Source organism: Panthera uncia, chromosome A2, assembly GCF_023721935.1.
Source record: "Panthera uncia isolate 11264 chromosome A2, Puncia_PCG_1.0, whole genome shotgun sequence".
NCBI lineage: Eukaryota > Metazoa > Chordata > Mammalia > Carnivora > Felidae > Panthera > Panthera uncia.
Genome location: NC_064816.1, coordinates 154,769,359 through 154,796,727, shown reverse-complemented (window position 1 = coordinate 154,796,727; position 27,369 = coordinate 154,769,359). Strand labels below are relative to the sequence as shown.

Sequence of the window (27,369 nt, the reverse complement as noted above, 5' to 3'; positions counted from 1 at the left end):
CCTACATAGTAATGCTACCTAAGTAATTCTACAAAGAATCTCTTCGATTCTACCTAGTAATTCTACATAGAGTCTATGCAAATGCTACGCAGTAATTCTACACAGAATCTGCAAATTCTACATAGTAATTCTAAAAAGAATCTGCAAATTCTGTATAGTAATTCTACGTAGTAATTCTAAATAGAATCTCTGCAATCTCTACATAGTAATTCTACACGGAATCTCTGCAAATTCTCCATGGGAATAGTGGTAATATAAACCAAGCCAATACCCAGACAAATGCTGGTAAACAATCTAGCAGGGAAGCTCCAGCTGGGTATGTTGGCTAATCTTGTCTTTCCAACAAATATAATAAAGCTTCTGAGAAACTTCAAGCCAAATTTCGAGCTCAGGCACGGGAAATATATTAACTGCTGCCTTCCCTTTTTCCCTTGGCCCTACTTTTCAATCTTAATCGGAAGGAGGCATTTTATAAATAAAGTCATTAAATAAAAATGAGTCATCCTGCCAGACAGTGTGCTATGATGTAGAACATAGAGCTTGTTTTCTCCCCCTCTTTTTAATATTCCAACCAAATGTTAAAAAAAAAAAACCTCTGCATAACCCTGGCCACCCGTCTGCATCCATGTGGCATAGGACAGGGCCCACACAGCTGAAACGCGGCCAGGAGTGTGGGGGGCCCTCGAGAGGAGGCAAGCGGATCATTCCCCGTGGTGCCACATTGGAGTCTGAAAGCCTTCCAATCCGTGAGAAGGTGAGCCACAGGGAACCTGCTAGCAGGCTGGAAGAAGGCAAGGCAGGCAGGGGGTAGAGTGGAGACAGGAGGGCACTGGAATCTCCACCCCGGGAAATAAACACTCGCTCTGAACCTTTTTATTTGAATGACTATTTGTCTACTCGCTCACATCTTCCCTCGTATGGTGGTTACAGACTCAATGTTTGAAAGCTGCTGGAATTTTTTGGTAATATTGGTGTTGAGGGAAATGTTTCTTCGTAGGCCGACTACGTTTTATTTTTAGAAAACATGCTAGGAACGACAGTATTTCTGAGTCCATTTAGTAATGAGTACTTTCAGCACTGGGTCTGGCGGAATTCTGATTTTCTGTCAGACACTGTGGGTGTAAAGTGGGCGTAAAAGAAGACGGGGAAGGGTCTGCTTTAGGCTCCATTCCCCAGTGGGAGAGAAGCTGCTATTCCCAGGCTTGGAGGCCTTGCCTACAGCTATTTATTTACCTGTACGTACCACCCCAACTAGTAAGGAAGTAGAAAGTTGGTAATTTGTTCCACATTCTTTTCTAGAGAAAGTACCTTTTGTCCTTTGATATGAATCTTACTCCATTATTTTTTTAATGTTTATTTATTTTTGAGAGAGAGAGAGAACACAAGCGGGGAAGGGGCAGAGAGAGGGAAACAGACCATCTGAAGCAGGCTCCAGGCAGGCTCTGAGCTCTCAGCACAGAGCCCGACACAAGGCTCGAACTCACAAACTGTGAGATCATGACCTGAGCCAAAGTCGGACGCTTAACTGACTGAGACACCCAGGTGCCCCGAATCTTACTCCATTCTTAACCGATGATATTGGAAAAGTCCATCTGTCAGTCAGTTGTTTGAAATTCAAGTATTTGTCCTTTGGGTGTAAAAATATGCTGTTGATGGACTTGTTTCCCAAGCTTAATTCTAATTATCAGCTACTGCTCCCAATATTTAGACTATTGTTACTCTGGGGAAATTCATTTGTAATTTTATATTGGGGCTCTAGGAAAACACTGCCCCCGCTTGGTGGTGGCCCCCCAGATAACAGACTGTGTCAGATGGACAAAAGGAGATATTTCTGGAAACATGTGACTTTACTAGCTCACTGTTTAGCTATGTCTATTTAAGAAAAGGATGGTCCCAGCTCATAGGTTCTGAATTGAAGAATAAAGGTCAATTTCAGAAGTGAGAACCAGAATTTTCTCAGTGCTATTAACACAGATAAAGGATTCTCCAATCAAGCATTCAGAAGCCTTCTGTTCAGTAAAAGATGTGCTTTCTTTTCCTTTTATCAAGGAAAAGCACCAGAAATCAAAATTCTGATTTCCCACCAATGAAACTTTCATTGGGGAGATCATTGGGATGGGGTTTTGGAGAAATACGATTAGTTTTAGAAAATAAATAAATGCCACTGAATTATGTTTTCCATCACTTTGTGACTGTGCGTCACTGGCATATAATTATTACACAGTTATAAGTGATTTTTACAGAGCAAAGGGAAGAAACTACCTGGAGCCACATGAATTAACTCTTTATTTCACGATGTTACTAACTGACTTCCCTTATTCATCAAACCAGTTTGACAGCAAACATTTCATAATAATTGCATTAACTTTTATGCAAACTTTAAATGCCACCCCTAAAAAAATCCTTGCCTCGATTTTAATTAATCTTGAATATTTAATACACTTTTGCATAACTTAAGCAAAGGCTTATCTTTTTTTCTTGCCTAGGGCTCCTTGAACTTTAATTAGTATGCGTCATATCTTACAAATTTTGGTGTCGCTTTTTAAGGAGCAATAATTTTGATCCATTTCAACCCACCATCATCAGATATAGGTTCCATATAATAGTAATTACACTGTAAAGGGAAAGAATAAAAATGAGGAAAGAAAGGGAGGTTTTCTGCAATTCAACTTTTTCTTTGTAGGTGTTCTCCAAAATGTCACAGATGAGTTTTAGTAGTTCTAAGTATTTCGATACAATTCCTGTGATACCTATCCGTTATTCAGGTGAAATAGTAAAAAAGCAAGGACTATAATTAATACAGAGCATAAAATTGTATCTTATACAAATGCCTCAACACCTATCTTGCTGGTACTCCCACAGAAGGCAAACTGATACAGGTCTTCTGAGAGGGGACAGTAGCTGTTCCAGTCAGACCCAGTGACCAGTCCCTGTGGGGCACGTGACTCAGAGGCAGCCAAACCATAGATTTCTAGCAACTTAAGACTACAGCCTGGTGAAAAAAGATAAATTCAACCAACAAATTTCTTCTCTAACATTTGAAGGAAGAACTAAAACAAAAAACAAACAAACAAAAAGAAACCAAAACCAAAACCAACCGGCTGGCTAACAATGAGAGCTGAGACAAGGGAGTTGTAGGACCCAATACTGGGCACTGTGAAAATTGAAGGTGTATTAGTTTGGATGGTTTCAATTGTAAGTAGCAGAAAAGATGACTGAGTCTGCCTTCAAAAAAAAAGGAAATCTATTGGTTCAAATAAGTGAAACAAATAGAGGTGAGTACAGGATTGATCAAGTAACTTAACAAAATCACCAAGATTCTAGCTTATTTCTGTCTTTTCAGGGCTTCTCTACTCTGTCTTCAGCCTATGGCTTCCCTGCTGCTCATGGTCTCAGATGGTTTCCTAGGATGGCTGGCCTTGATCATATTCATTCCCCAAAAACCGTCTCAGAGGCCACAGTTGTCACTGAAGAATGAGTAGCTTCTCTGAATCCAAACAGAAACTAATGCCTGTTGAAAAGGGACGGGCTGGGGTTGCCCATAGGAAATTGGTTGCTGAGAAAGCAGGCAATGGGTACACATCACAAAATTTCAGAGTACAAAAAAAAAACAAGAAAGCAAAAACTACATGCAAAGCAATCCTGTTGGTTTACGGATTAAAGGGGGAAAATGAATGCATTATAGCTCAAATATGTTAAGGCAGAGTGTTTGGGTGAACACCCATGAATTTGTGCCTTGAAAACTGTCTTGGGGTCTCCTAGGTGGCTCAGTCGGTTAAGTGTCTGACTTTGGCTCAGGTCATGATCTCTCGGTTTGTGAGTCTGAGCCCTGCCTCAGGCTCTGTGCTGACGGCTCAGAGCCTGGAGCCTGCTTCGGATTCTGTGTCTCCCCCTCTCTCTGTCCCTCTCCTCCTCGTGCTCTCCTTCTCTCTTTCAAACATGAATAAACATTTAAAACACTTTTTTAAAGCTGTCTTGAATCAACAACTTCCTCTCATTTCAGTCTCTGGGAGGTCCACACATGTTAGGTATGGTGACTGTGAATCTTGGCTTGTTCGGTGTAGGACCAATTCATGCCCATTATATCTCTTTGATTCTCAAAAGCAGCACAGTTTTTTGGCAAATTATGTGGCCATCCCGCTGTTCAGACACTTTCTCTTGAATTTCTATACATACTTCCTTAATTGTTTCATGTGTAGTTTGACGATAAGTTGTCTTTACTTGGACTAATTTGAGTTGGTCTCTGTAGAGGACATTTAGACGAGAATAAGAGACTAGCATTCCCATTCTGTCTTGCAACCCACTGTTGGGTTTAGTCATGACTAAATCTGGCCCAAGAGATGTAAGTGGAAGTGCTGCATGGAACTTGAACTTGTAAGACTTGTTAAAAGGGGGAAGCGGGCCCTTCTACATTCTTCATGAAAAGCAGATGAAATGCCTGGGGTTCTGGCAGCTGTTTTGTGACTGGGAGAATGGAAACATGAGTGAAGGAAACTGGAGCAAAATGTTAGAGTCTAGATCTCTCATTGCTTCTAAGAGTTACCATACAAGCTTGGATTGTCTGTTTTGGACCTCTGACATGTAACATAAGACATTTTAGATTTGTCTAATAAAGTGTAATTGGACCTTTGTTCCTAGAACCTGAAAGCAATTCCTAATTGAGACCCAACCTTTTACTTCACAGATATTGAGTTATACACATTTGAATGAATGACAGATACTTTAGCGGGAAAAAAATCTTTTTTTTAAGTTTTTTAATTTACTTTGAGAGAGAGTGAGAAGGGGAGGGACGGACAGAGAGGGAGAGAGAGAGAGAATCCCAAGCAGACTCCATGCTGCCAACGGCAGTGCCCAACACGGGGCTTGAACTCACAAACTGTGAGATCGTGACCTGAGCCGAAACCATGAGTTGGATACTCAACTGACTGAGCCACCCAGGTGTCCCCCAAGTTAATCTTTGAACCAAGAAGTTCTAGCTTGTGCTCGACTAAAATATTGTCTACTTAATTTAGGCTTCTTTTTTTTATTGGAAACTTTTTATTTTATTTTTAATGAATAGGGAATTAATATTCAGGAGAAAACCAACACATCTGGCTTCTGAGTCTGTAAAGATTTTCTCTGGAGATGGCATTGCAAGCAGATTTAGGGCTTAAGGAAACTTCTAACTAATTAAAAGGGACTGAGAATTTCAGACTGATGCCAGTTTCACAGACCTTCTGGGAATCCCCATTGTCTCTGAAATAAAATAATTCTAAAGGACAACGTATTGAGTCTTATCAGAAGTTGCATGAGTCTTTTAAGTCACCTTTGGAAAAGACCAACATAGAGGCAGGAGAGCCTTTTTCGGTTGCAAAAGTATCCGGCTGAAACTGTCTAGAGATTCTAGACGAGCACTATCCAATATAAATATCAGAAGAGCTGCATGCCATATATAATTTTAAATTTTATGATAACTGCATTAAAGAGAAAGAGGTGAAATTGACTTCAATAATACAGTTAACACAAAATGAAATCAATTAGAATTATTGAGATATTTTATATTCTTTTATTTGCACTAAGTATTCATAATCTAGTGTGTATTTCACATGTATGGCACAGCTCGATTAGAAGCCATCTCTGTTTTAGTGCCCAGAAGTCCCATTTGACGAGTGGCTACATATTGGATGGACAGCTCCGGTCTCCTCTGTCTTCCTCTTTATTCCACTATGCCATTACCTGCACTTCTAGCCCAGCTTTACTTATTTTAGCTTTCTCTCTTTGACCTCAAAGAGGTCAATTGCCCTCAAATGCTCAATTGCCACTACTAATATTCACCATTTTCTATATCCCAGCAGAACCTTCCTCCGATTGAAGGAAATACTACCATCACGAAAAAATATTCAGTTAAGACGTTGTTCAGGGGACTTGTGAAGATAACTTAGTCTTCCATTAAAGCTTTTTCTCACTCTGAAACCAGTTTCTCTTTCCCACCAATACCTTTCTGACCTCCATATCTAATGAGCTTACCCCAAATCCTAAAGACCTTGGGTTTACCCTCTTCCATCCATTCCTATCATTATACCAATAGTTCAGGCTCTCAACACCTCTGTTCAGATCATCGGGACAGAATGTCAGTAATGCAAAACGTATTTTCCTGCAAATCCTTCAGTAATTCCTTAACTGTCCAGAGGACAAATTAAAATCTTTTTAGTAGACCTTTTTCCAATAGGTTCTCCCTAAATTTCTAGCCTCAGATCTTCACACTATGTTTCTAACTTCCTACTAATAGCCGCCAAACTCTGGAAGACCCTACCATAAGTCCTTGAGTTCCCTACAAGTCTCTCTGTCACTCACACCCGTGACCTTTTGCATGTGCCTCCCGTCCAGCTGGAAGGTCCTTCTGGTATACCTGCGAACTGCTCCTCTGGGCAATCTCCTCCATCCTTATCGGAAATCTCACACCACTGCCATCCCTTGTGTATATCTCAGTTTTAAAATTTCTCAGGTTTTTCAATAATTGTGGTTTGTAAAATGTCTCTTTTACTAGTCAGTAAGAATGTTAAGTTCCATAAGGTTATGTTTTACTCATCGAAACTAAGACTCTCCTTGGCACGTGGTAGGTAATCACTGAATGAATGTGGAATGAATGGATGGATGAACGAATGAATGAATGGCATATCTTTCTAACCATGACCCCCCCCACACAAACTTCCTGCTCTAGTCTAAATGGTCATTTTACTGTTTCAGAAATATGACTTGGCCATCTGTGTCTCTGTAATTCGCCTCATTGCTCTCACCTGGCATGCTCTTTCCCTTTCCTCTAAAAAAAGTCTACCCATTCCTCTCAACGTCAACATGTTCTTCTCAGAAGCCTCCTTCAGCCACGGCAGGCCCTGGTAGGTCTCTACTAATTTCCTGTAGAAAACATTCTCTGTGGTGATCCAGAAGCACGTGCTTCTTAACATAGCTTTTAAACGTCTCATGAATGTTTCCTATTCCCACGGCTACATTTGTGTATTCCCTGTGAGAAGAGATTCTATTTCACATCTTGTGGCTTTCTTGTTGTGCAGACCAGTACCAGTGCTCTGAGCTTCTTAGGGGATTAACATATGTCTCTTGAATTAATAAAGGAACCATGTGCCTCTTTGTATATGGTGCGTCTATCTCATTTCAGATATGTTACCCTTAAAAATTTTAAAGGTTTCTCTTTTGCCCTTAATTTTTGAATGCCTTAAACTTTCAAGAAAAAAAATCACTTTAGCGTCACATTCATTTGCCCAGAGAGGGTCTTTAGAGTCGTGTGTCCGTGAAAATAAGTCTCAAGTTGATGAAACATTTTGGGGACTGTGCCAAAGAACCAAAGATCAGGAAACCACTGGACTAAAAGGTTGAAGGTAGTACTCCTTAAAGGCAAACAAAATTAATCCTATAAACAACTGCTGTCTGGTACTTAGAGAATCTATCCTTATCACAATTGTAGGTAAGTCTGTTTAAATCAATCTACTTACAAATTAAGGAATCCTTTTCAGATATGGAATTTTGTTCGTTAAAATGTGTTACAGATTCACTTTTCAAAAACATTCCAAAACATACATATTCCCTACCCCTTCCAGCTGCATGGCTCCCTTGCTCATGCAACATTCTTTTTGATGTAAGTGGAATTTGGTAAACAAAATGAGATTCGGACTCTAATAAGTTCCTCAATGAATTCATAGACACAGATGATGAAGTATTTATCTCTAATGTGGCAAGGGGTGCCTAATAGAATTTTAGACAATGTTGTCTAAAAAGCTAAGCTTTTTGCCCATTTGAAACTAGTTTCAGGTAATGTACATGCAACCACAGAGAGAGGAAGTACTTCTGTTCAATTAACAAATAAAATAAAAGTAATAACAAGTCCCAAGCCTTAGGAAAACTGTGGGGGTTTTTTGTTTTTTTTTTTATGGCATAGGAAAATCTACGACTCCTTTCTCTTTCTTCTCAGGTTACGGATCACTTCAATAGCAAAGGGAAATTTTCAAAGAAAATGCCATTTTTAAACGCCTATAAAAAATAGACAACACCCTTTAATTTTTTACCTCTGATTTCTGTTTTAATTAAAGTAGAAATGTCCCATACCAACATACCAGAAACCATTTTATGACCTCCTATTTTTCCTTCCTTCCTCCCTTCCCTTTCATCCTATTCTCCTTCCCCACCTTCTCCATTCTCTTTCTCCCTACCCTCTGCAATATTTGGAATGAAGAAAGCAAAAGAAAAAAAGTGGATTCTAATTTCATTATTTTTTTTCAGATTAGGGAATAGCAGAAGTAAAGAAAGAAATCATTTAATGAAGTAAAGAAACAAATCATTAAAAGGATACACACCTTAACCATTTTAATTTAACTTAAAACCCTATGTCATGTAAATTCCGTGAGTCACTGGTCAGAGGGAATTGCTCTGGGCCCACTGAGTGGAATTCTACAATTCCAATCCACCATCTTTTCTGCAGAACCAGTTCCATAAAGCATCATCACCCTCCACTTCTAGTTCGGATTTCTTAAAATGCAGGGAAAACGGAAGTAACCAATGAACCTTTGTGAATTTTTACAGTCAGCTTGTCCATGCCTACCCTGAGGGTTTTGCTTTTAGCCACTTATCTTTCTAAAACCTTTTGGTTTGCTTTTAACAGAAATTGTTTCTTTTTGTCTCCACTCCTCTGAGGATGTGTTTGGTACTTAATTAGACCATGATATTACAATATCAAGTATGACTTGCATTAACATATTTGGGCACGAACCAGTGCCTCTCGCTCACAACGTGTGGTTAAGCACAACACATGGAAGGTGGAAGCCGCACCTGCTACTTCAAAGACTCTTCCTCCACCAGGTGACAGGGATCATTCTCCACATTTACAAAGAGAATGGACAGTGTCTATTCCTCTGTAAAGTCAGCTTAAGGGGAGGGCAGTTGAATGACTTCTCGGGGTTCCAGCAAAATTTCGCCATATGTCTACGTAATTGACAAAAGTGTTAACTTAAGAAGAAACTATTTCCGGACAGATATTTTAAATCTGTGTTTTTAAATTGTTTGCTTTCATTTTTATTTTTCAGGTAACCTAATATCAAAAGCAAAATATACAAGTTAATGACTCATTTAAGTCTTTCTCTGTGGTTGATTTAGCTACATGTTAAAATCATTTCTCTTTCTCCTTTTTGCTTATCTTCAAACACGTAACTGGTTTCTGACATTACTTTTATGCGCTAGGCTTTCCTTGGGATTTAAATGTCAAAGCACAGCTATATGCCATGCCAAAAGCAAATATAGTTTCTTTTGTCCTAATACATGCAATACATCAAAGAAGAATAAAGCTGCTGTTGAATCTTAAAATGGTTAATTCAACTATTTTCTTCTCCTTTTTCTCCTAGGAGAGTTATCTCCTCTGGCGTTTCACTACTGTACTTTTTTTTTTTTTTTAATAAGTTTTGTCACTCTAGTACTCTATTTGTGCTGAAGAAACAAAATCACTTTGAAACCACTTCAGAGAGGCAACGGACTTGAACATGGGTTCACCTGGGTGTGTGATACTTTCAGGTCACTGAGCTTATGTTTTTGTGCCGGAGAGAAGACTACGGCTTAAATGCTTCAGTATAAACAGGAATATAAAATCAGTGGAATCCAAGATGGGGAATAGGGTGATGAGACAGACACATCTAGAATAAAGAATCACAATGTGAACAGTCACATAAGAAAATAAAGCTGGATTATGTAACGAGTCTTGTTTTTTGCTTATTTTGATCTGGTGGTATGGTTTTAGGACCCTGAATAATTCTTGTCCTAAAGGTATTTTTGAAGGATATTTCCCCCCCCAAAAGAAACTCCAGCGTCCTGCCTAAAAAACTGTTCATTGGTTCCAGGTCTCCCAGAATGAGTTCCAGATAATCGGCTCCTCGTTCCTTTGGGGTTTGATGAGATCAGTCACCACGTGGTCAAAATGGAGCCGGGCACAAAGTTTAAACAGTGTGGTTTACCTGGGGCGCTTTCTGCCTCCTTTACTCCTTTGGCATAATCACCCTGATGCAAAAGCGAGATATGCCCAGAAGCCTGCAGTTTGAGTAATAAAAGACAAAACGTTTCCTAATGTAAGAGAAGTGCAGGCACAGCCTGACATCAGCCTAACTCATGACACGAACATTCGTCAAGAAAGACGGGGGACGGTCAGCCTGCAAATGTAGGAAAAGGTGTTAGACTCAGGCTGGCAGTTTGCAGTTAGCAAGACCCAGGGGAAAGAGAAAGAAAATCTGGAATAAATGTCGTCCCTACAAAAACAGCCGTGTTTGTGAGACAGGCCTCCTCTTTCCTGTGATAGAAATCATTCTGGGGTATTTCGATTCAAAGTTTGGCTTTTGTGTATTTTCTATGAAATTCTTCTTGTGTTGTGCTGTCCACGCAGAGCATCAGTGACATTGTCACAGGGAGTGGGGGCTGGGAGCGTTCGCTTCAGGACTCTGGACTGGAACAAAAAGTTAGCAGTCCTGTGGATTCAATTTTGCCAAGATAGGCTAAGGCCAAGTGGCTTTTGGTTCGAAAGAGCCGGGTGTCGGAGCGCAAAAACAGGTGCCCCGAATGTTAAAACAGTTTAAGTTCTGAGCAGCGATGCCCCCTGCCACCTCAGCATTAGTGCAGGAGGGCGTGTTCACTTTAGATGTCCTTTGTGAGTGGTGGCTTGTGCCCTGAGTGCTGCCTTTGGCAATGTGATTCACAGAGACTCATGTCAGCCTGAGGGGGGTGCTGCAGATACGGAGGTATGGCAAGCTGAGAAAACGGGGGGCCCATGACAGCTGTCCCCACCGAACACCCCACCCCTTCACATAGGCCATGATTCATTTTGGCTTACATGCAGTTGGCAAGAGATCCAGACATCACAGCATGTCCCTATGAGGTCTATTAAAAATGCCTAGGGGGCTGGCAGACAAGAGAAAGGGAATTTGGAGGAGGGCAGAGGATGCACGCGTCTCGAGGGACCAATCACCCTGCTGCACCCAGAACAGAGTACTCCCGGCACCTGGTTCTCTATGCTAAACGCAACAGTCCCAGACAAACTGGGAAGGGTTGCCACGTCACAGGATCCCAGCAGTAGCTAAGGCATATCCCACGGTCAGCAGAAACAGATGCCAGAGCGGTGGGCGGTTGGGACAGAGGCTGAGTCTAGAACACTCAGCAGGCTGGAGACCTTAAGGGAGGCCAAAAGGAATGTGAGTAGAGCACGTGGAACAGACCCGCTGTTGCCTAAGTTGTTTGGCTCTGAACCAAGAGTCACGCTGGAGGGGTCAAGGCCACTTGAAATGGGACGAGAGCCTAAAAAAAAAGGAGTTTGACTCTAAGTTTGGATCCCACATTGACTAAATATTATATATACATATAATATGTAATATACATATAAAGTTATTAGGATTTCCAAATGTACATGTTCAAATGTTGATTTTTTCTTCTACTGTGTGGAAATGGGAGCTTCTGAGTAAATGAAGATCCATTTTAGAAAATAAAGAAGGTGAAAAAAAAAGAAAATAAAGAATGTTACATGTATTCATCATCTAAGTTAGGCCTGTAGATTTTAAACCTGCTTTTATAGAAACTTGTCATCTCCTCTGACTCGTAATATTAATCTACTTATTCGTTGTGCACCTTTCCAACAGAGTCAGCTTGGTTTAGAGACAGACACTGTACCTATCCACCCCCCATTTAAATGCTCTTATAAAAAATATATACGCATTCTTTTCTTTCAAGGAATAATAAATCAAAGCGGGTAGATGTTCTTGAAAGCATTGAACTAAAAAATAAAAATAAAAGTGATTATGCACTTCCATCCACAAATGTAATGAAGACGTAATTACTAACTCAAAAATAGGATCCAGTCTATTCAGTTTCTCAAGGGGTAATTTTGAGGGCTGTGGTCAAGTTGGGACATTTACTCTTCCCTTTCCACTCTCTGCGCTATTGGGATGTTTACTGAGTTTGCTTCTTCTTATATTTACAGCCAAGGTAAATGAGAGTTGAATTCTAATGAACTGCTTTTACTATTTTTTTCCTACCAGCTGCCGATTCTAAGAATATGTATTTGCTTTGGCCCCTAAACGGCCATTTAGTCCCCCAAGTTCAGTCTCTTGGGGACATCACTGGCAGGCAACTTAATATACCGTAAAATAAATGTTACCATCTTTTCTTTCAAAGCCATTTCCATACTTGGGAGTTGGTTCCTCTGTGTTCTGGTAAAAAGACTACACTGGTTGCTTTTAGAGGTGGAGGGTGGGGGATGGATGGATACTTTTGGCTCCAAGAAAAACAAAACTTGACTCACAGCAGCTTAAATAAACAGGAACTTCTTCTCTTACAGGTGTATTTTGCCAGACCAGCCACGAATACCACCCACTTAAGCTCAAAATATTTTAACCCCACCTTCTTCATCCCAGACGTCCCAGGGAAAAGGCAGAGACAAGGGAGTCAAGCGGTAGCTCCACATGAATTCACAAGGTCCACGGTCTGTGACGGTAACTCTCTTAGTTGATAAATTCTGACCAATAGCTGCCAGGACTCATTCCCGATTCCCTTCCCTAACTGCTCCCGGCCCAACCCCACCTTCGTGCTATCCTGTGGGAGGAAGTGAATAAAGCCAACTCTAGACAGTTACAGGCGTGTTTTGCAGGCTTTTGGCTCTCAGATAGTCACACCTACAAAGAGGTTAGACACGGGTTGGGAATAGGAGTTGAGTCGGCACCTGAAGACGTTTGTCACAAGGATCCAACAATACCAGGGCAGTAGGAGCAGACAATTATGCAGGGAAAAACAAAGAAGCTATGTGCTAGGTATTTTATCATTTTCAGAGAATATTCTAGCCATAGAATACCCTTCAAAGGGTAAAGCTACAAGCTTCTGATCTTGGAAGAGGCTTCCTGCCCACTATTTGTCTTCTCGCCTTCCAGGTCTATACGGTCTATGAAATACAGCTCAAGACACCGGAGGCCCTCAACAGGCAAACATGGAGATCTTTTCAGACACAACATTTCATTGTGTAATCTGAAGGTACATGCTTGTTTCATATATATAAATCTATATCTATATCTATATCTGTATCTATATCTATATCTATATCTACATCTGTATCTCCAGCTGCCTTTTTGACAGCTCCACTTGTGTCCAATAGACCCTTCAACTCATGCCCAACACTAGCTCCTGATATTTTTTCTTAACCCTTGACCAACCTTCTCGACCACTAGTCTTCCCACTGGGATATGGCAACTCCTTCCTTCCAGTTGCTTTTACTAAATAGTTTGGGTTAATCCTCTAACTCTTCTACTTAGTCCATCAAGACACATGATGGACTCCACTCTTAAATATTTTCAGAACTGACCACCTCTCACGACCTCTCATGCCAGCACCCTGATCTTAGGCCACTGGCATCTCTCACCTGGATTACAAGAAGCTCCCTGCTTCTACCTTTCCTCTTCCCACAGTGAGAGTTATTCTTTTAAACTGTAAGCTGGATCCTGCCATTGCTCTACTCAGAAACCTGCGATGGTTCCTGAATTCCCTCAAAATCAAAGCCAAATTGTTAAGAAAAAAAAAATCCTGTGATTCTGCAGGACTTGACCTCTAGAATTGCTCTGGCCTCCTCTCCCGCAGCTCTACTCCTATTCCTTCCAAACTTGCCCCCCTGGCCCTGGCTGATCCTAGATCATGCCAGGCGGCCTCGCTGCATGGACTCTTCTCTCTGCATTGACTATTCTCTTTGCCAAAAGAATCGGCAAATTCTATTACCTCTTTCAGGTCTTGAACTTATTATTATCTTTTCAATGAGGCTGACTCTGACCAATCTATTTAAATTGTAACCCGACACCTCACTCTCTTGGAATGATGGTCCTCTTGGAATGATGGTCCTCCAGTTGGCCTACTTTTTTTTTTAATAGCACTTATTTCTTCAAACTTACTGCAATATTTACTTATTACATTTGTTCTTCTTCCCCTTTCCTCATAATGTGAGCTTTCCAAGTCCAAGGATCTCTATTTTGTTCAATGAGCCATCCTTAGTGCCTAGAACAGTGAGTGCCTGGCACCATGGATATACTCAGAAAATACTACTGAATGAATGATTCTGTGGCTTGGCACGCTTGCTCTTTTCTTGATTCATTGCTGTGCTCCGAAAACAAACAAGTAAATAAAACAAGCTTCATGTAAATCCACACGCAAAGAAAGAAAAAGAAGTTCAAATCATAGGGTATCCCAGCATGACACACAGCAAAACCCCTGTACAATCATCTTCCCCAAACTAGTTCCCTAAGTTTTACTCATCGAATCATTGCAGCTGCTCCTATTATCTCCAAACATGTCATAAAAAATGTGCCTGTGGTAGCTTTTCTATTTTTTTTTCCCTATGTTCTCATTTATCCTCCCCCCACCCCCACGCTGCCGGCCAAAATAGCTCTCAAATCAATCAAGCTGAAATTTGAAAGAGCCAGTGTAGGCTTACTTAGGGGAAATTTAGAGTTTGAAAATAAAATGGCAGAGATGGGGCTGTTGCAAAATTTTAGTTAGTAAGGGGGAAAATACCAAACCAGAGATGGGCAGGGAATATATCACTACAGTGTATCTGGTGGGTCCTCTACGAGGACAGGCTAAAACCACTGGTACTCTCATATGGAAAGACACAGATGGAGGGTTAACTCATCAATGAGCTCCTCAATGGTTGGAATAAGGTGAATACAGTTCTGTATCATATATACAAAAATATAACACCTCACAGATTAATATTTTGAACTGAAACATTTTAGGTGAGTAAAGAAATCTGCTCTTTCACATATTGGTAATTCACGTACATAAGCTGTTGCTCTGGTGATTGCTTTGCGATACATATAAATATCAATTCGCCGTGTTCTATATCTGAAAGTTACATGTCAGTTACAACTCAATTAGGAAAAAAAAAAAAAACAATCACTGCCTTCAAAAAACAGAGCAAGCAGAAAATGGATGCCCTACTGGGCTTTGGAATTGCGTCACATGTCAGAGGTGACAACTTCCCCTTTTCTCTTGGCTTATCCTACTGGAGGTTGAGAGAGACCTATTCCTTACTCCATCAGCTACAGGACACTTGGCAATATGGACAATGAGACTGACCCATTTTGGCAAAAAAAACCCATCTGTATATTCCTGTATCTGACAAAAACTGAAATTTGAAGTCCCAATTCTTCACCTTTTCTTGTGTATTTACCTCCATCAGAGGTGCCATTTTCCATTCCCTTCATTTACAAAAATCTCATTCATTCTTTTGGAGCCAATTTAGCACTTTCTCTCTCCATGGAAATAAGACATTAAAGCCTCAACATATCACCCATACTTCTTTAGTAGCAAACAACTTAAATATAGTGCCCGGGACACACGCTATTTGAAGCGAAATGGCAACATAACCATAAAATCTAGGCTGTTTACAAAAGCTGAGTGGACTAACTTGGGTATTATTGACAGAGATTATTGTAACATTAAAGCTACTGACATGGAAAATGGACAAGGTACTAAAATAACTCAATATTCTGTCTACCTATTGCTAAGAAGGAAAATCTTCCTGTATGGAAAACAATTAATAAAAATTTATGGATAAATATCAAACACCACAAAGTCTGGTCTTAAAACAGTCATCTTTCAGTTTTTCTGATTGTTGCTACCACTTGCTTTAGGCAGAAATAATAGCTATTACATCGCTGATGGTTCAAAAATTGGGAATATATTTCCATTAAAATTGTTCACTGTTGTGTTTAAATATAAATTGTTTAGGCTATCAGGATGACTATTTGCAAATATGTAATAGAAATAAGAACTGTGCTATGTCATCAAGTCTTATTATAAAGATGTTAAGGCTTTAAAATGTTACATTCTAGATCCATCATTTAAACTGTAATTTACCATTCACGCAGATATTATTTTATTGAGATTATATAGAAGCAAACTTACTTCACTACAGATGATTTTACATATTTTTAAGATTCATTATGTGTCTTTGAATGACTTCCCCAAGGATCTCCTCTTAAATGAAAATAAAATTAGAGACTGATGGTCTACACTTTGTTGGAGACAGACGGAGACTTCTAAAACTTCCATCTTCCAAAACACAAAATTAATAAAATTATTTTTCAGAATAGGATAGCCCTATCATAAAAACTTTGAAAGTAGTGTAGAAAATCACCTAAATTCACCAGGTTAAACTCAATACAAAGTCAGATATAATTTCTTTACGGACAAAACATCTCAAAGGAATATTTTTTATGCTGGAATTAAAGGCACTTTTTAGAAGTACATTAAAGTTAATGTATGCAATGATGTCATAATATTTCATGTAAGAGCTGTATCTTTCTACTCTGTGAGAAGTCAACTAAGTTTTTACAAAAAAGCTCCTCCCCAGATTTGCAAAAACGAATACAGATTAGATTTTGCAATATTTCAGTATATTTTATAAGGAGGCTCAATTACATTAAATATTCTGCTTCAGTAAATTCCCATACTGCCTGCCAACATTTTTTAAAGCTTCTTTCCCTCAGGAAAGGGCTTGAGAGGGGACAATATGCTGAGGATGAGTCGTGACCAAGACAAGGAGAGAAGGGGACATTTCTGCTTGTGGGAGTAGGAAGCAAAAGTAAAAATAAACTGAGCCCCTTTATAACTCAGCTGTTGTTTGCAAAACTACCTGCATAATAATCGCATCTGCTGAGGGAGGTCTGTGTGATAACAGACTGTTCTGCCATATATTTATATATTTATCCACGTCCCGATATAAATGTCACCGCTAAAATCACAAATACGCCATCGGCATGACGGGTGGCTCCTCTCGCCTCACCTCTTACAGGGTGTATGTGCACGTGTGTTTCTCTCGCCAACGACAAAAACGTGAATTTAGAAAGTGTAGGCAAGTTTGGGGTAGGACAGAAAGAGCGTACCTGTCTATGATGGCGCACATGTCGATGCTGACATTCGCAAAACTCCCCGGCCTCCTCTGGGCCACTTCGTATAAATTCACCAACTGGTCATCCACTTGGACAAGCTGCATGCATCCTTGGAACGAAGGCTGAAGGACGGAGTGACTGGAGTTACTCATGTGGTTCAGAAAACCTGCGGGAGGGAAGAAGTGAGAAAGTTACATTCTGTGTACTACACGCTTCACGCAATTTCCTCCGGGTGTTTTCCCTGCCACGGCCATCCTGTCTGGTTGATCCTTGCTGATGTCATAGTCAATGCAGAAGAATGGGCTCTTTGGAGAAAGAGATATTATTTCAAGGGAAGAAGGAAGGGCCGAACCTGGGTGAATGTTTCTCTCGGGGGCTACCGTCCCTCATATTGTCTCTGTGACGTCTTCTTTCTCTCTTGGTCACATCTTTCTGTCCCTCCGCTCTCGAAGGCTCACCGCTATACTTCCTCACCTGACTCTCTTCAGAGATGAAAACGTTATAACTTTAGGCTTTTCACAACTATCCCACGGCCTTCCTTTTATGCCGTTAGTATTTACTTCTTTTTTCTTAATTCCCTAGAGGCCTGTGATTCAGAGCTCAAGAAGTTAAACTATTATTTATTATGGTGGATTTCTTTTATGGATTAATGCCTAACTCAACCCAAAGAGACACTTGCATTACAAATGATTTCTCAATTTGTAATCCAAGGAAACATTAGAAAGAAATAAAATTAGGCACAAGATTCAGCCACTTTGCTCTGAATAGCTATCTTATATACCTAATAGAGTATAGGGACCATAAATGATAAGAAACGAAACTAAAAAGAGAATCAACAGCAAAACAGCAGAAAAGTAAATACTACTGTTTCTATTAAGGAATAGAACATACATATACCAAGTCTAAAATCAGATATTAAAATTTTTCTTACAAAATAACTTTAAAAAATCAACACCAGTTACCTAAATGCCTTTTCAATAGCACATGCATAATTCTTATGATGCATTTTAAATTTGTAGGACACAGGAAAAAATATTTCTCTATCCCATTAAGTATCTCCAGAAAGTCTCAAAAATCATCTACTTTTCATGCCGTTCCTCACACCAAATGTACCTGCCAGAGCAAATTCAAACTGTACTAATTTGTCTGCTTGAAATTCTGAAGTTTCTATCATATTCATTTCAATCTAATATTATATCTATAGAAAGAAAACAATTCGTACAGAATGGGTTGCAATCACGACGTGTCACTAAGTGGACAAAAGTGAGACTCCAATAGAAATTTTCCCGAAAATTGACAATGAAGTGATTTGTTTTTAAATGTCCCGTTTGACTAGTAATAGCAGTTCAGGACCAGAGAAACCTTCTTTCTTCCATTATTAATGAGTTATGCTATTTAAAGGCTAATCATTATCATTTGAATTCCCTTTAAGAGTTAATCACGCGGCTGTACATAGTCTTCCATCAACACAGTAGTAGGTAAAAACAGGATTCCACGTAAACAAATTTCTTGGCTTAAAAAACAACACCTAGAAGGCTGCACTGCGAAGTCAAACATACAGCATATATATTTTTTCCCTAAGTCACATTTTTTTCCTTTGGCTTTGAGTTAGTCTCCTCAGAAAACTGCTGATCTTAAGCAAGTGGTCCATTTAGACTAGTTGTATGCATACATATGATTTTCAATCTGTTTAATCAAGAGAAAATTGAATGGAGTGTAATGTCTAAATTTAGCAGAGAGGAAACATCCAGCTGTAACTTTATTGACTACTCTTAACAAGACGATCATTTGGTTCTGGTTTTTGAGTACTTGGGAGTCTCGAAATATCCACGCTAGCTTTGCAATGTTTCAAAATGAGCAGATCTGTTTGTGAGAACAAGAGCTTCTCTGAAGCAAGGCAGCTGTGTAACACACACAGTGCTATGAACTGGACATAATTAAGTTCACAAAACAAGACTTCATCAGTCACTCACAACAATGTTCCGTTTGGCCCAAATTCTGGAGTTTGAAATTGTGAAGGCCTTGCACTTTTTCACATGGGATACGTTCTAGGAGAGGATATTATAGGACAAGTTACTATATATCCATTGAAAATTTAGGGTTTTTTTTCCTTTCCTTACATCACCTTTAACGTTTCCAAGAGGAAGTCCATTGATCCTTGCCTCTGGTGTCCGTACCCATTCATAGTCTCCTTCTACACTGAATTAGTGCTGACTCCGTGGTCAGTGGAGAGCTAGGAAGAGGTGTCCGTGTGTGACTTCTGATGCTAGCATCCGGCTTGGTCTCTGAGACTGCTAACTGATCACACCGGGAGGAGTCTTGTGGAGAGGCCCATGGCAAATACTAAAGCATGGTGTTAAGCTATTAAATTTGGGGGTGATTTGTTTATGCAATAATGAATACCTAATAATAGATCTGGTCCTGGGAGGGAATTGTAACAAAAACCTAAAGATGTGGGTAACTGAGGGATCAAAAGGTACAAGGGAGCTGGACAGGCCTGGAGAGGGCTAAGAGCACAAGCCTCGCGGCTCTCGAGGAGGTCGTCAGTAATGGCGTCAAAGAAAGCAAGGAATAAATGCGACTGGTGATGACGGAAAACTGCATGCTGGCTCTGTTGCAGTGGAAGGTCTGATAAATCATGATAATCTGGAAAGGAAAATTTATACGTAGTGAATTGTGTAACCTAGCTAAGGACACTTCAGGCAGAGAAAACTGAACATCTTCTACTTACAATAAAAGGGGAAGAAGAAGAGGCAAAAAAAAATAAAACTTAAAAAAAGCACATTAAATATGAAGAAAGCAGGACTTGATCGACTTGAAAATAAAGTGTTTTCTCATTTCTAGTCTCTTCCAGGCAAACTACCAGGGGCATCTGGGTGGCTCATTCGGGTAAGTCTCCAACTCTTGATTTCGGCTCAGGTCACGGGATCAGTTTTTGAGTTCAAGCCCCGAGCCAGGCTCTGTGCAGACAGCATGCAGCCTGCTTGGGACTCTCTCTCTGCCTCTATCTCTGCCTGTCTCCTGCTCTTGCGTGCACTCTCTCTCTCTCTCTCTCAAAATAAATTAAATAAACTTTAAAGAAAAAAAGATCAACTGCTAATAAAAACTAAGATAAAGATGACAATGAGGTGTGACTGTGAAATTCACGGTCAGACCTCCAAAATGAATTAGGTAGTGCCTCAAAGGGCCACTCAGTGAGACTACAGAATGTCTAGGCAGCTGACTGGCATGTCTTACAGATCCTCTGAGTTAAAAAGTAAGGGTTTTAATGAGGTTAAGGGCATTTTTCCCTTAACATGTTAGCAGAAGTGTAACGTAAAACCAACAAACAAAAAGCTTCTCTCTATCCAATTGTGGATGTGGCATTTACCCACCGGAGTAAACCAGAACAACGCTCATCGGAACGGTTGATGAGAGAACTGCACCTGTGGTACCACCACCAGCTTGGATTAAAAGGCACAGAGAGAGTACAGAATGAAGCTATGTCTGAGCCATGAAAAATCACTTCCAGGAAATATCAGAACTGTGTCCTAATCCAGGAATTACCAACATGTACCTGATTGGACTTTAGAACCACCACGGACCACGTGCTTCTGCGTACAGCTTATTTCTCCCTCTGGAGTCAAAGGGTCTGAAGCGGTTACTCTATGCCTACTTGACTTTCGTATGCTGAGTGTGTGGATGGCACAAAACCTGTTGCCAGGTCTTCAGATGAGAAGCTGTACTTAAATAACTCCCTCTGTTCTTAGACTTCACTAAGAGGTTCATTTTGGTAGGAACATGACTTAGATGACAAGTTACTGGATTCGGAGCAGATCCTCTAAACAGAAGCGAACTTTAAAGGGCCTTTGGAGGAAGTAAGTGTGCTTTTTCATGTGGAAGAGACACGAACCTCTGTGTCCCAGAGGGAAAACCATGGTAACTGACCTCCAAGTTAGCCGTAAATCACCTCCTGCTATTCATAGCCTATGTAGTCCCCCCCCCCCCACACACACTGAATCCGGTAACAAATAGAACGTTGCAAAAGTGACAGTGTGTGTGTAACTTGCAAGGCTTAGTAAGAAAACGCACTAAGAGCCTTTACCTCGGTCTCTTGGATCACTTGCTCTGGGGAAGCCAGACCCTATGCCCTGAGGAACCTCAAGCAGTCGGGCGGAGAGGCCCCCATGTGGAGAGGAAATAAGGCCTAACAGCCAGCATCAACTTGCCGGTCACGTGAGCAAGCCATCTTGAAGCAGACCTTACAATCCTAGTCAAGCCTTCAGACGACTGAGGCTGCAGGAACCAAAGAACTTGAGGCTGGAACTTCCCAGCCAACTTGCTCCTGAATTATTGGCCCACAAACAAAGAAGAGAGAATAAGCTCTTAATGTGTTGAGCCACTACATTTTGAGCTAGTTTTTATGCAGCGGTCGAGAACGTTATTGTTTATTTTCTGTATTTGTTGCCCTTCTGTACAAACATAATTTCGGTAAAAACACTAGTGTCTTAGTACCTGCGATACTTTCAGTGTATTAGCCACTCTGAAGCTCAGGAATTAACCTACTCAGTAGATTAAGAGCAGGGCTGTGTGGAGATATACATTTGCAGCTGGGATTTGGGGGGGTCAGAAATGAATAGATATAAAATGGATAGAGAGTTAAACTTAATTGACATCTGCCAAATTAACAGAAAGATTATACAGAATGAAGAAATTAACTTCTGTTTATTTTGGCTCAGAACTTTAAATATCTATGAATTTGGAATAAAAAAATGCAGTGTTTGCACATGGGTCATTGCTGGGCTCCATGGTCTGGCAGGGTGACACCCACAGTAATTGTTACCCCGCAGGGCCAATTATATCTCTGCCAGTGAAATGGGAAACTTGTCCTCTTTTGAGGGTCTTTACCACTATGTAACCCGACTGGCACACTGGAGATTTGCGTTTCAAGACCTCACATGTGAATCTTCACACCTGATCTGAAGTCCGCTCACAGTATTTTATTATTCCTGCTGACAAACCTGTATTTGCAAGGTTTTAAATTTTTCTTTATTTTTTTACGGTTTTAAAATTTTAATTCATTAACACATCAGTGAAAACACATACTGATATTAGTTTTGACATTAACATGGCCATCTGAACTGTTGTAAGTTACGATGTTAACTCGATGGGACAGAAAAAGCAAACGACGGGCAACAGGGTTGAAACTGGACATGATCTAAAGCTGCAAATATATGAGACTCCTCTACTTATACTTGTTCGAAAGGTGGGAAGTTTGGGAAGTCAGGGAGAGGCTGGTGGCAAGTGGCAAGGATGCTAAAAAAGACACTTCGATCTTCCTTCCACTATCATCTAGGATGACTGTGCAAAACATCTACTTGTCTCTCCTGTTCACCCAATGTTCCTGAATCATTCACGGAGGGCTGAATCATTCCAGGTGAGGGCTGGAGTCCAGACCGGCAGGGTGCTCGAGTGGGCAGAGAGTGAGCTCAGTGGTGGCTGATGCCTGTGCCCAGAGACAGCCAGACACCCTATCCACCCAGCATGGCCGAGAGACTGACTACAGGACAGGTTATCCGAGCAAATAAATGTATCAAGGAGAGTGGGAGCCAGGTTCTCACTGTCAGGAAAGGAGGGTGCAGATGAAAAGTGTAAAATCTTGAATGGATCTTGTGGGTTTGGACTGGAATGGACTCTCTTGGAGTGCCCTTGTGCTTTTCAGTATGATACAGCTAGTTACAGAAATAAATCTAGCTGGATTTGTGTATGTGCTCAATATACAGATGGTTCCTACCATCCCCTGAAGACGGTCCGGGAGAAGGGTTACCTCCAGAAGCAGTGAGTACCCGACTCGTTCGGATCTTAGATGCTCTACTGAATAAAAGCACAACTTCTTGGAGAAATGGCTGATTCCAGAGCTGGGTCAGGGAAAGCACAATGGGATCCTATAACACTTTACCGCACCAGAAATTAAAGAAGTGCTCAGAATGGCTAAATTCAGAAAGACAATAAATAACAAGTGTTGGTAAGAGTGTAGAGAAAAAGGAACCTTCATGCACTGTTGGTAGGGAGTGTAAATTGGTGTAGCCCCTATGGAAGACAGTATGGAGGTTCCTCAAAAAATTAAAAAATCGAAATACCATATGACCTAGTAATTCCATTACTGGGTATTTACTCAAAGAGAACAAAACATTAATTCAAAGATATATGCACCCCTATGTTCATTGAAGTATTACTTACAATAGATACGGAAGCAACCTAAGTGTCTATCAATCGATGAATGAATACAGAAGAAGTGGCGTATGTATATATGTATGTGTATATATATATATATATATATGTGTGTGTGTGTGTGTGAATATATACTTATATATACATATATTTTTATATATATAATGGAATATCACTCAGCCAGAAAATGAATGAAATCTTGCCATTTGCAATGACATAGACTGATCTACAGAGTATTGGCATGAAAGAGATCAGTAAGTTGATCAGAGAAAGACAAATATCATATGATTTCACTCATATGTGGAGTTTAAGAAACAACAACAAAAAATGAACATTGGGGGAAAACAAAAGAGAGAAGCAAACCAAGAAACAGACTCTTAACTGTAGAAAACAAACTGAGGGTTGCTGGAAGGGAGGTAGACAGGGGGATGGGTTATATAAGTGATGGGGATTAAGGAGTACACTCATCATGATGAGCACCGAATAATGTATAGAGTTGTCAAATCGGTAAATTCTACACCTGAAACTAATGCACCCTGTATGTTACTGACATGAAATTTAAATAAAAACTTGAAACAAACAAACAAGAAAATGAGATCTTGCCATTTATGACAACACGGATGAACCCGGAGGACATTATTCTAAGTGAAATAAGTCTGACACAGAAAGACAAAAATGATATGATTTCACTTATATATGGAATCTAAAAAACAAAACAAATGAACGAACAAACAAACAGAAAAGCAGAAACAAATCCACAAATACAGAAAACAAACTGGTGGTTTCCAAAGGGGAGGGGTGTGAAGGACTGGGAAAAATGGGTAAAGGGGAGTGGGGGAGAGAGGCTTCATTATGAAATGAATCATAGGGGTGAAAGAGACCACAGGGGGAATATAGCTAACGGTATTGAAATAGCATTGTATGGGACGAATGGTGGTTACACTTGTAGTGAGCACAGGGTAAGGTACATACTTGTAAAATCACTAAGTTGTATACCTGAAACTAACCCAGCACTGTATGTCAACTATGTTAAAAAAAATGATATCCCCATATCAAAGAATGACACAGGAGCCAGCCTGAAGTAGGTTTCTACTGCTCAAACCTATACAATTTGAGTACTAAATAAATAATTTGGGCATTAAAAATATTTTGAGTATCAAAAGAAGGAAGGAAAGAAGGATGGAAGGATGGAAGGAAGGAAGATATTTGTCTGGTTTGGTTTATTTATTTACTTCCATAAGTGTGTGTGTGTGTGTGTGTGTGTATGTGTTTCTTCTCTTTCATGCCAATCACATTGTGTCAGTCCCCCCTTTTAAATAATCCTCTAAATCTATTCTTTACCACCTGAGCCCCAACTATCATAGCTTCCCCACCACTCACTTCCAATCTACCTCCAGCATGAAGCCCATCTGATCTCTTTCAGTTTTGTGATCTCAGTAATATTGCCTTCTCTATGAATTTATTAAAAAATCATATTTGTTGAGAAACTGATATGCCATAACGTTCACCAGCCCACTAATCTTAGGAGATGTTCAAGATACAAGGTGTCTGTTGTCAGTGTGGAAACAAAAATTACTGCTTAATAGACTGAAGATAACCTTTACAACATCATCTATATCAGACTCCAGACCTGTGGACCTCTCTGCATTTGTCAGGTGAATGGTAATTGAATGGAGGTTTGGAGGTTTGGCTTTTTGTTCTGGAATGAGGGGATGTTTAACCTTGCGTCTTCATGTCCTTTGGGGCTGTGCTGCAGTGGTCTCATCCAAGAGGTCTTTGCTGGCCGTGGGTGGGATAACACTCCCCGCTCTTAGTGCTCTGCCCTCTTTACCTGACCCATTTTTCTTCATAACCCTTATTGCCATCTGAGATATTGTATAAGCAGTTACAGTCATTTCTACTATTACTGGAATGTAAATGCCAGGAGACTCAGACTCCTGCTGAGGGTCTATGATTGTCTGTTGGAGAAGCAAACAGACAATGAAGGACTATGAGCAAGAAAACGATGCGATCATTTTGTGTCACGTTATTCTCTCTCTGATAGAAATGAGAATAGGCTGGCAGAGGGGAGACCAGAAGTAGGGACTGTCTTATAATAGAGACACTGAAGAAGCTCCAAACTCTTATCCAGAATATGTCAATAAAGCTAACATAGAGGAAATAGATGAAAGATACTTTCCAGGAAGATATGGCAGAACTGGCTGATGCACTGGAAACAAGGACCATGCACAGAGAGCCACAGCTAGAATGACTCTTAGATTTATGGCTGAGCAACTTGATGAATGCTTTTGACTCTCCCAACAGAGGGGACACAGAAAGAGCATCCGGCCTTTAAGGAGCAGGATGAAAGGGGACTGGAGAGTGTCGTGGGTGGGTTTTGACCAGCTCAAAACTTACCTTTCCAAGACTGAAGTAGCCAGGGGATATCTAAGGTAAAATGTTCAATCTACAGGTTAACACTAATGTCTGGATATCAGGGGAGAGATCAGAGTTTGAAAAAGCTCTGGGAGTAATTATGTTCCAGAAGTAGCAGAAATTGAGTGAAGAAATTGGATAGTATGCTAAGCAAAGCAAAGAAACCCAAGGTTGGACTCTAGAAATCATCTATGTACCATGGGTGGTATCAGAAAAATAAACCAGTGAAGAAAATCTGGAAAGAAGTAAAAGAGAAACCAAGAAATGAGATCAACGAGGTGAAGGAATGGTCATCACCATCACTGGTGAGTGTGAGTGATCACACGACCAAATTATGTGAAGACTGAGGCTTTGACATGGGTTTACCGTTTAGATTAGTGGGAAACATGGGAGAGCTATAGAGGTGGGTGTGGATGGCAAACTGGAGTGTTGGAGGAGCACCTAAGAAGTGGGCAAGAGGAGAGACTGTAGTGATTCTAGAAGCTTATTTTAAAGTAGCAGTATACTAGTGAAGGCTGATTTCTTTGGAGATAATTTTTGAGCTGATTTTAACTATGTAAATTATTTAATATAATATGTAGGCTTTTTAAATTTAGTAAGTTATCTATTTATTACATGTATGTTTACTTTTCTGTTTTTTTTTCATATATAATGAATGAGTATAACATACACGGCTAAGGATTTTGTCTCTATCTCTTTTTGACCTTAGGTAAATTAATTAAATGCCCTGCTCCTTGTCTCTTTATGTATAGAGAAAATTATGATACTCCAGTATAGGAGGCTGTTGTGAATTATTAATTGGGACATACACATGAATTAAGTGCCTAGAAAACTGTGGTCTCTGGTATATACCAGAGATCTAGGAAGTGTCATCATCATCGTTTCTTTTATTCCAAATGGTTTAAATTATTTCAGTCATTCTTGTATTTATTAAAGACTCAAAACTACATTATTTTTGTCTTCAAGAATATTAAAATCTCATCAGGAAGATAAGCTCAGAAACACGAATATACTTGCTTTAATTATTTAACATCACTACCTATCCATAGGAGTAAATATAATGCAAACATCTGAAGAGTCCAAGAGGCCACTCTCTCTTCTTGAATATTTCCTTTCTCAGCTCACACAGTGTTATACTATCCAGGGTTTTCTTTATACTTTTCTAGCAATCTTACTTTAACCTCCTTTACTGATTTCTTGTCTTCTACTTGGTATATAAATGTAGGAGTCTATCAGTTTGTCCTGGGCTAGGTCTGTTTTCTTGGTAGTCTCTGCACAAAAGTGGTCCTACCCAAAAAATGAGCAGAGGATCTGAACATACATTTTCCCAAAGAACACGTACAAATGGCGAACAGACATGTGAAAAGATGCTAAACATCACTAATCATCAGGGAAATGCAAGTCAAAACCATGATGAGATATCACCTTACACTTGGCATAATGGCTAAAATTAAAAAGATAAGAGACAACAAGTGTTGGTGAAGATGTGGAGAAAAAGGAATCCCTGTGCACTGTTGGTGGGAATGCAAACTGGTGCAGCCACTGTGGAAATCAGTATGGAGGTTCTTCAAAAAATTAAAAATAGAACCACCCTTTGATCTAGGAATCCTACTACTGTGTGTCTAAGAAAAGAAAAGAAAACACTAATTCAATACGAAACACGCACCTCTATGTTTACTGCAACATTATTTACAATAGCCAAGATATGGTGGCAAACCAAGTGTCCACCGATAGATGAATGGATAAAGATCACTCACACACTCACACACACACACACACACACACACACACACACACACAC

At 40.0% G+C, this 27,369-nt stretch overlaps 1 protein-coding gene across 1 annotated transcript in view; it reads right to left on the bottom strand.

The window, feature by feature from the left end:
- The window catches only part of CNTNAP2 (contactin associated protein 2), a 1,963,583-nt gene that overhangs the window by 810,747 nt on the left and 1,125,467 nt on the right, over window positions 1–27,369 (bottom strand). Inside the window, exon 10 of the mRNA XM_049643059.1 lies at window positions 16,938–17,109. Within this exon, the coding sequence (XP_049499016.1) occupies window positions 16,938–17,109 (172 nt within the window). The remainder of the gene's footprint in view (window positions 1–16,937; window positions 17,110–27,369) is intronic.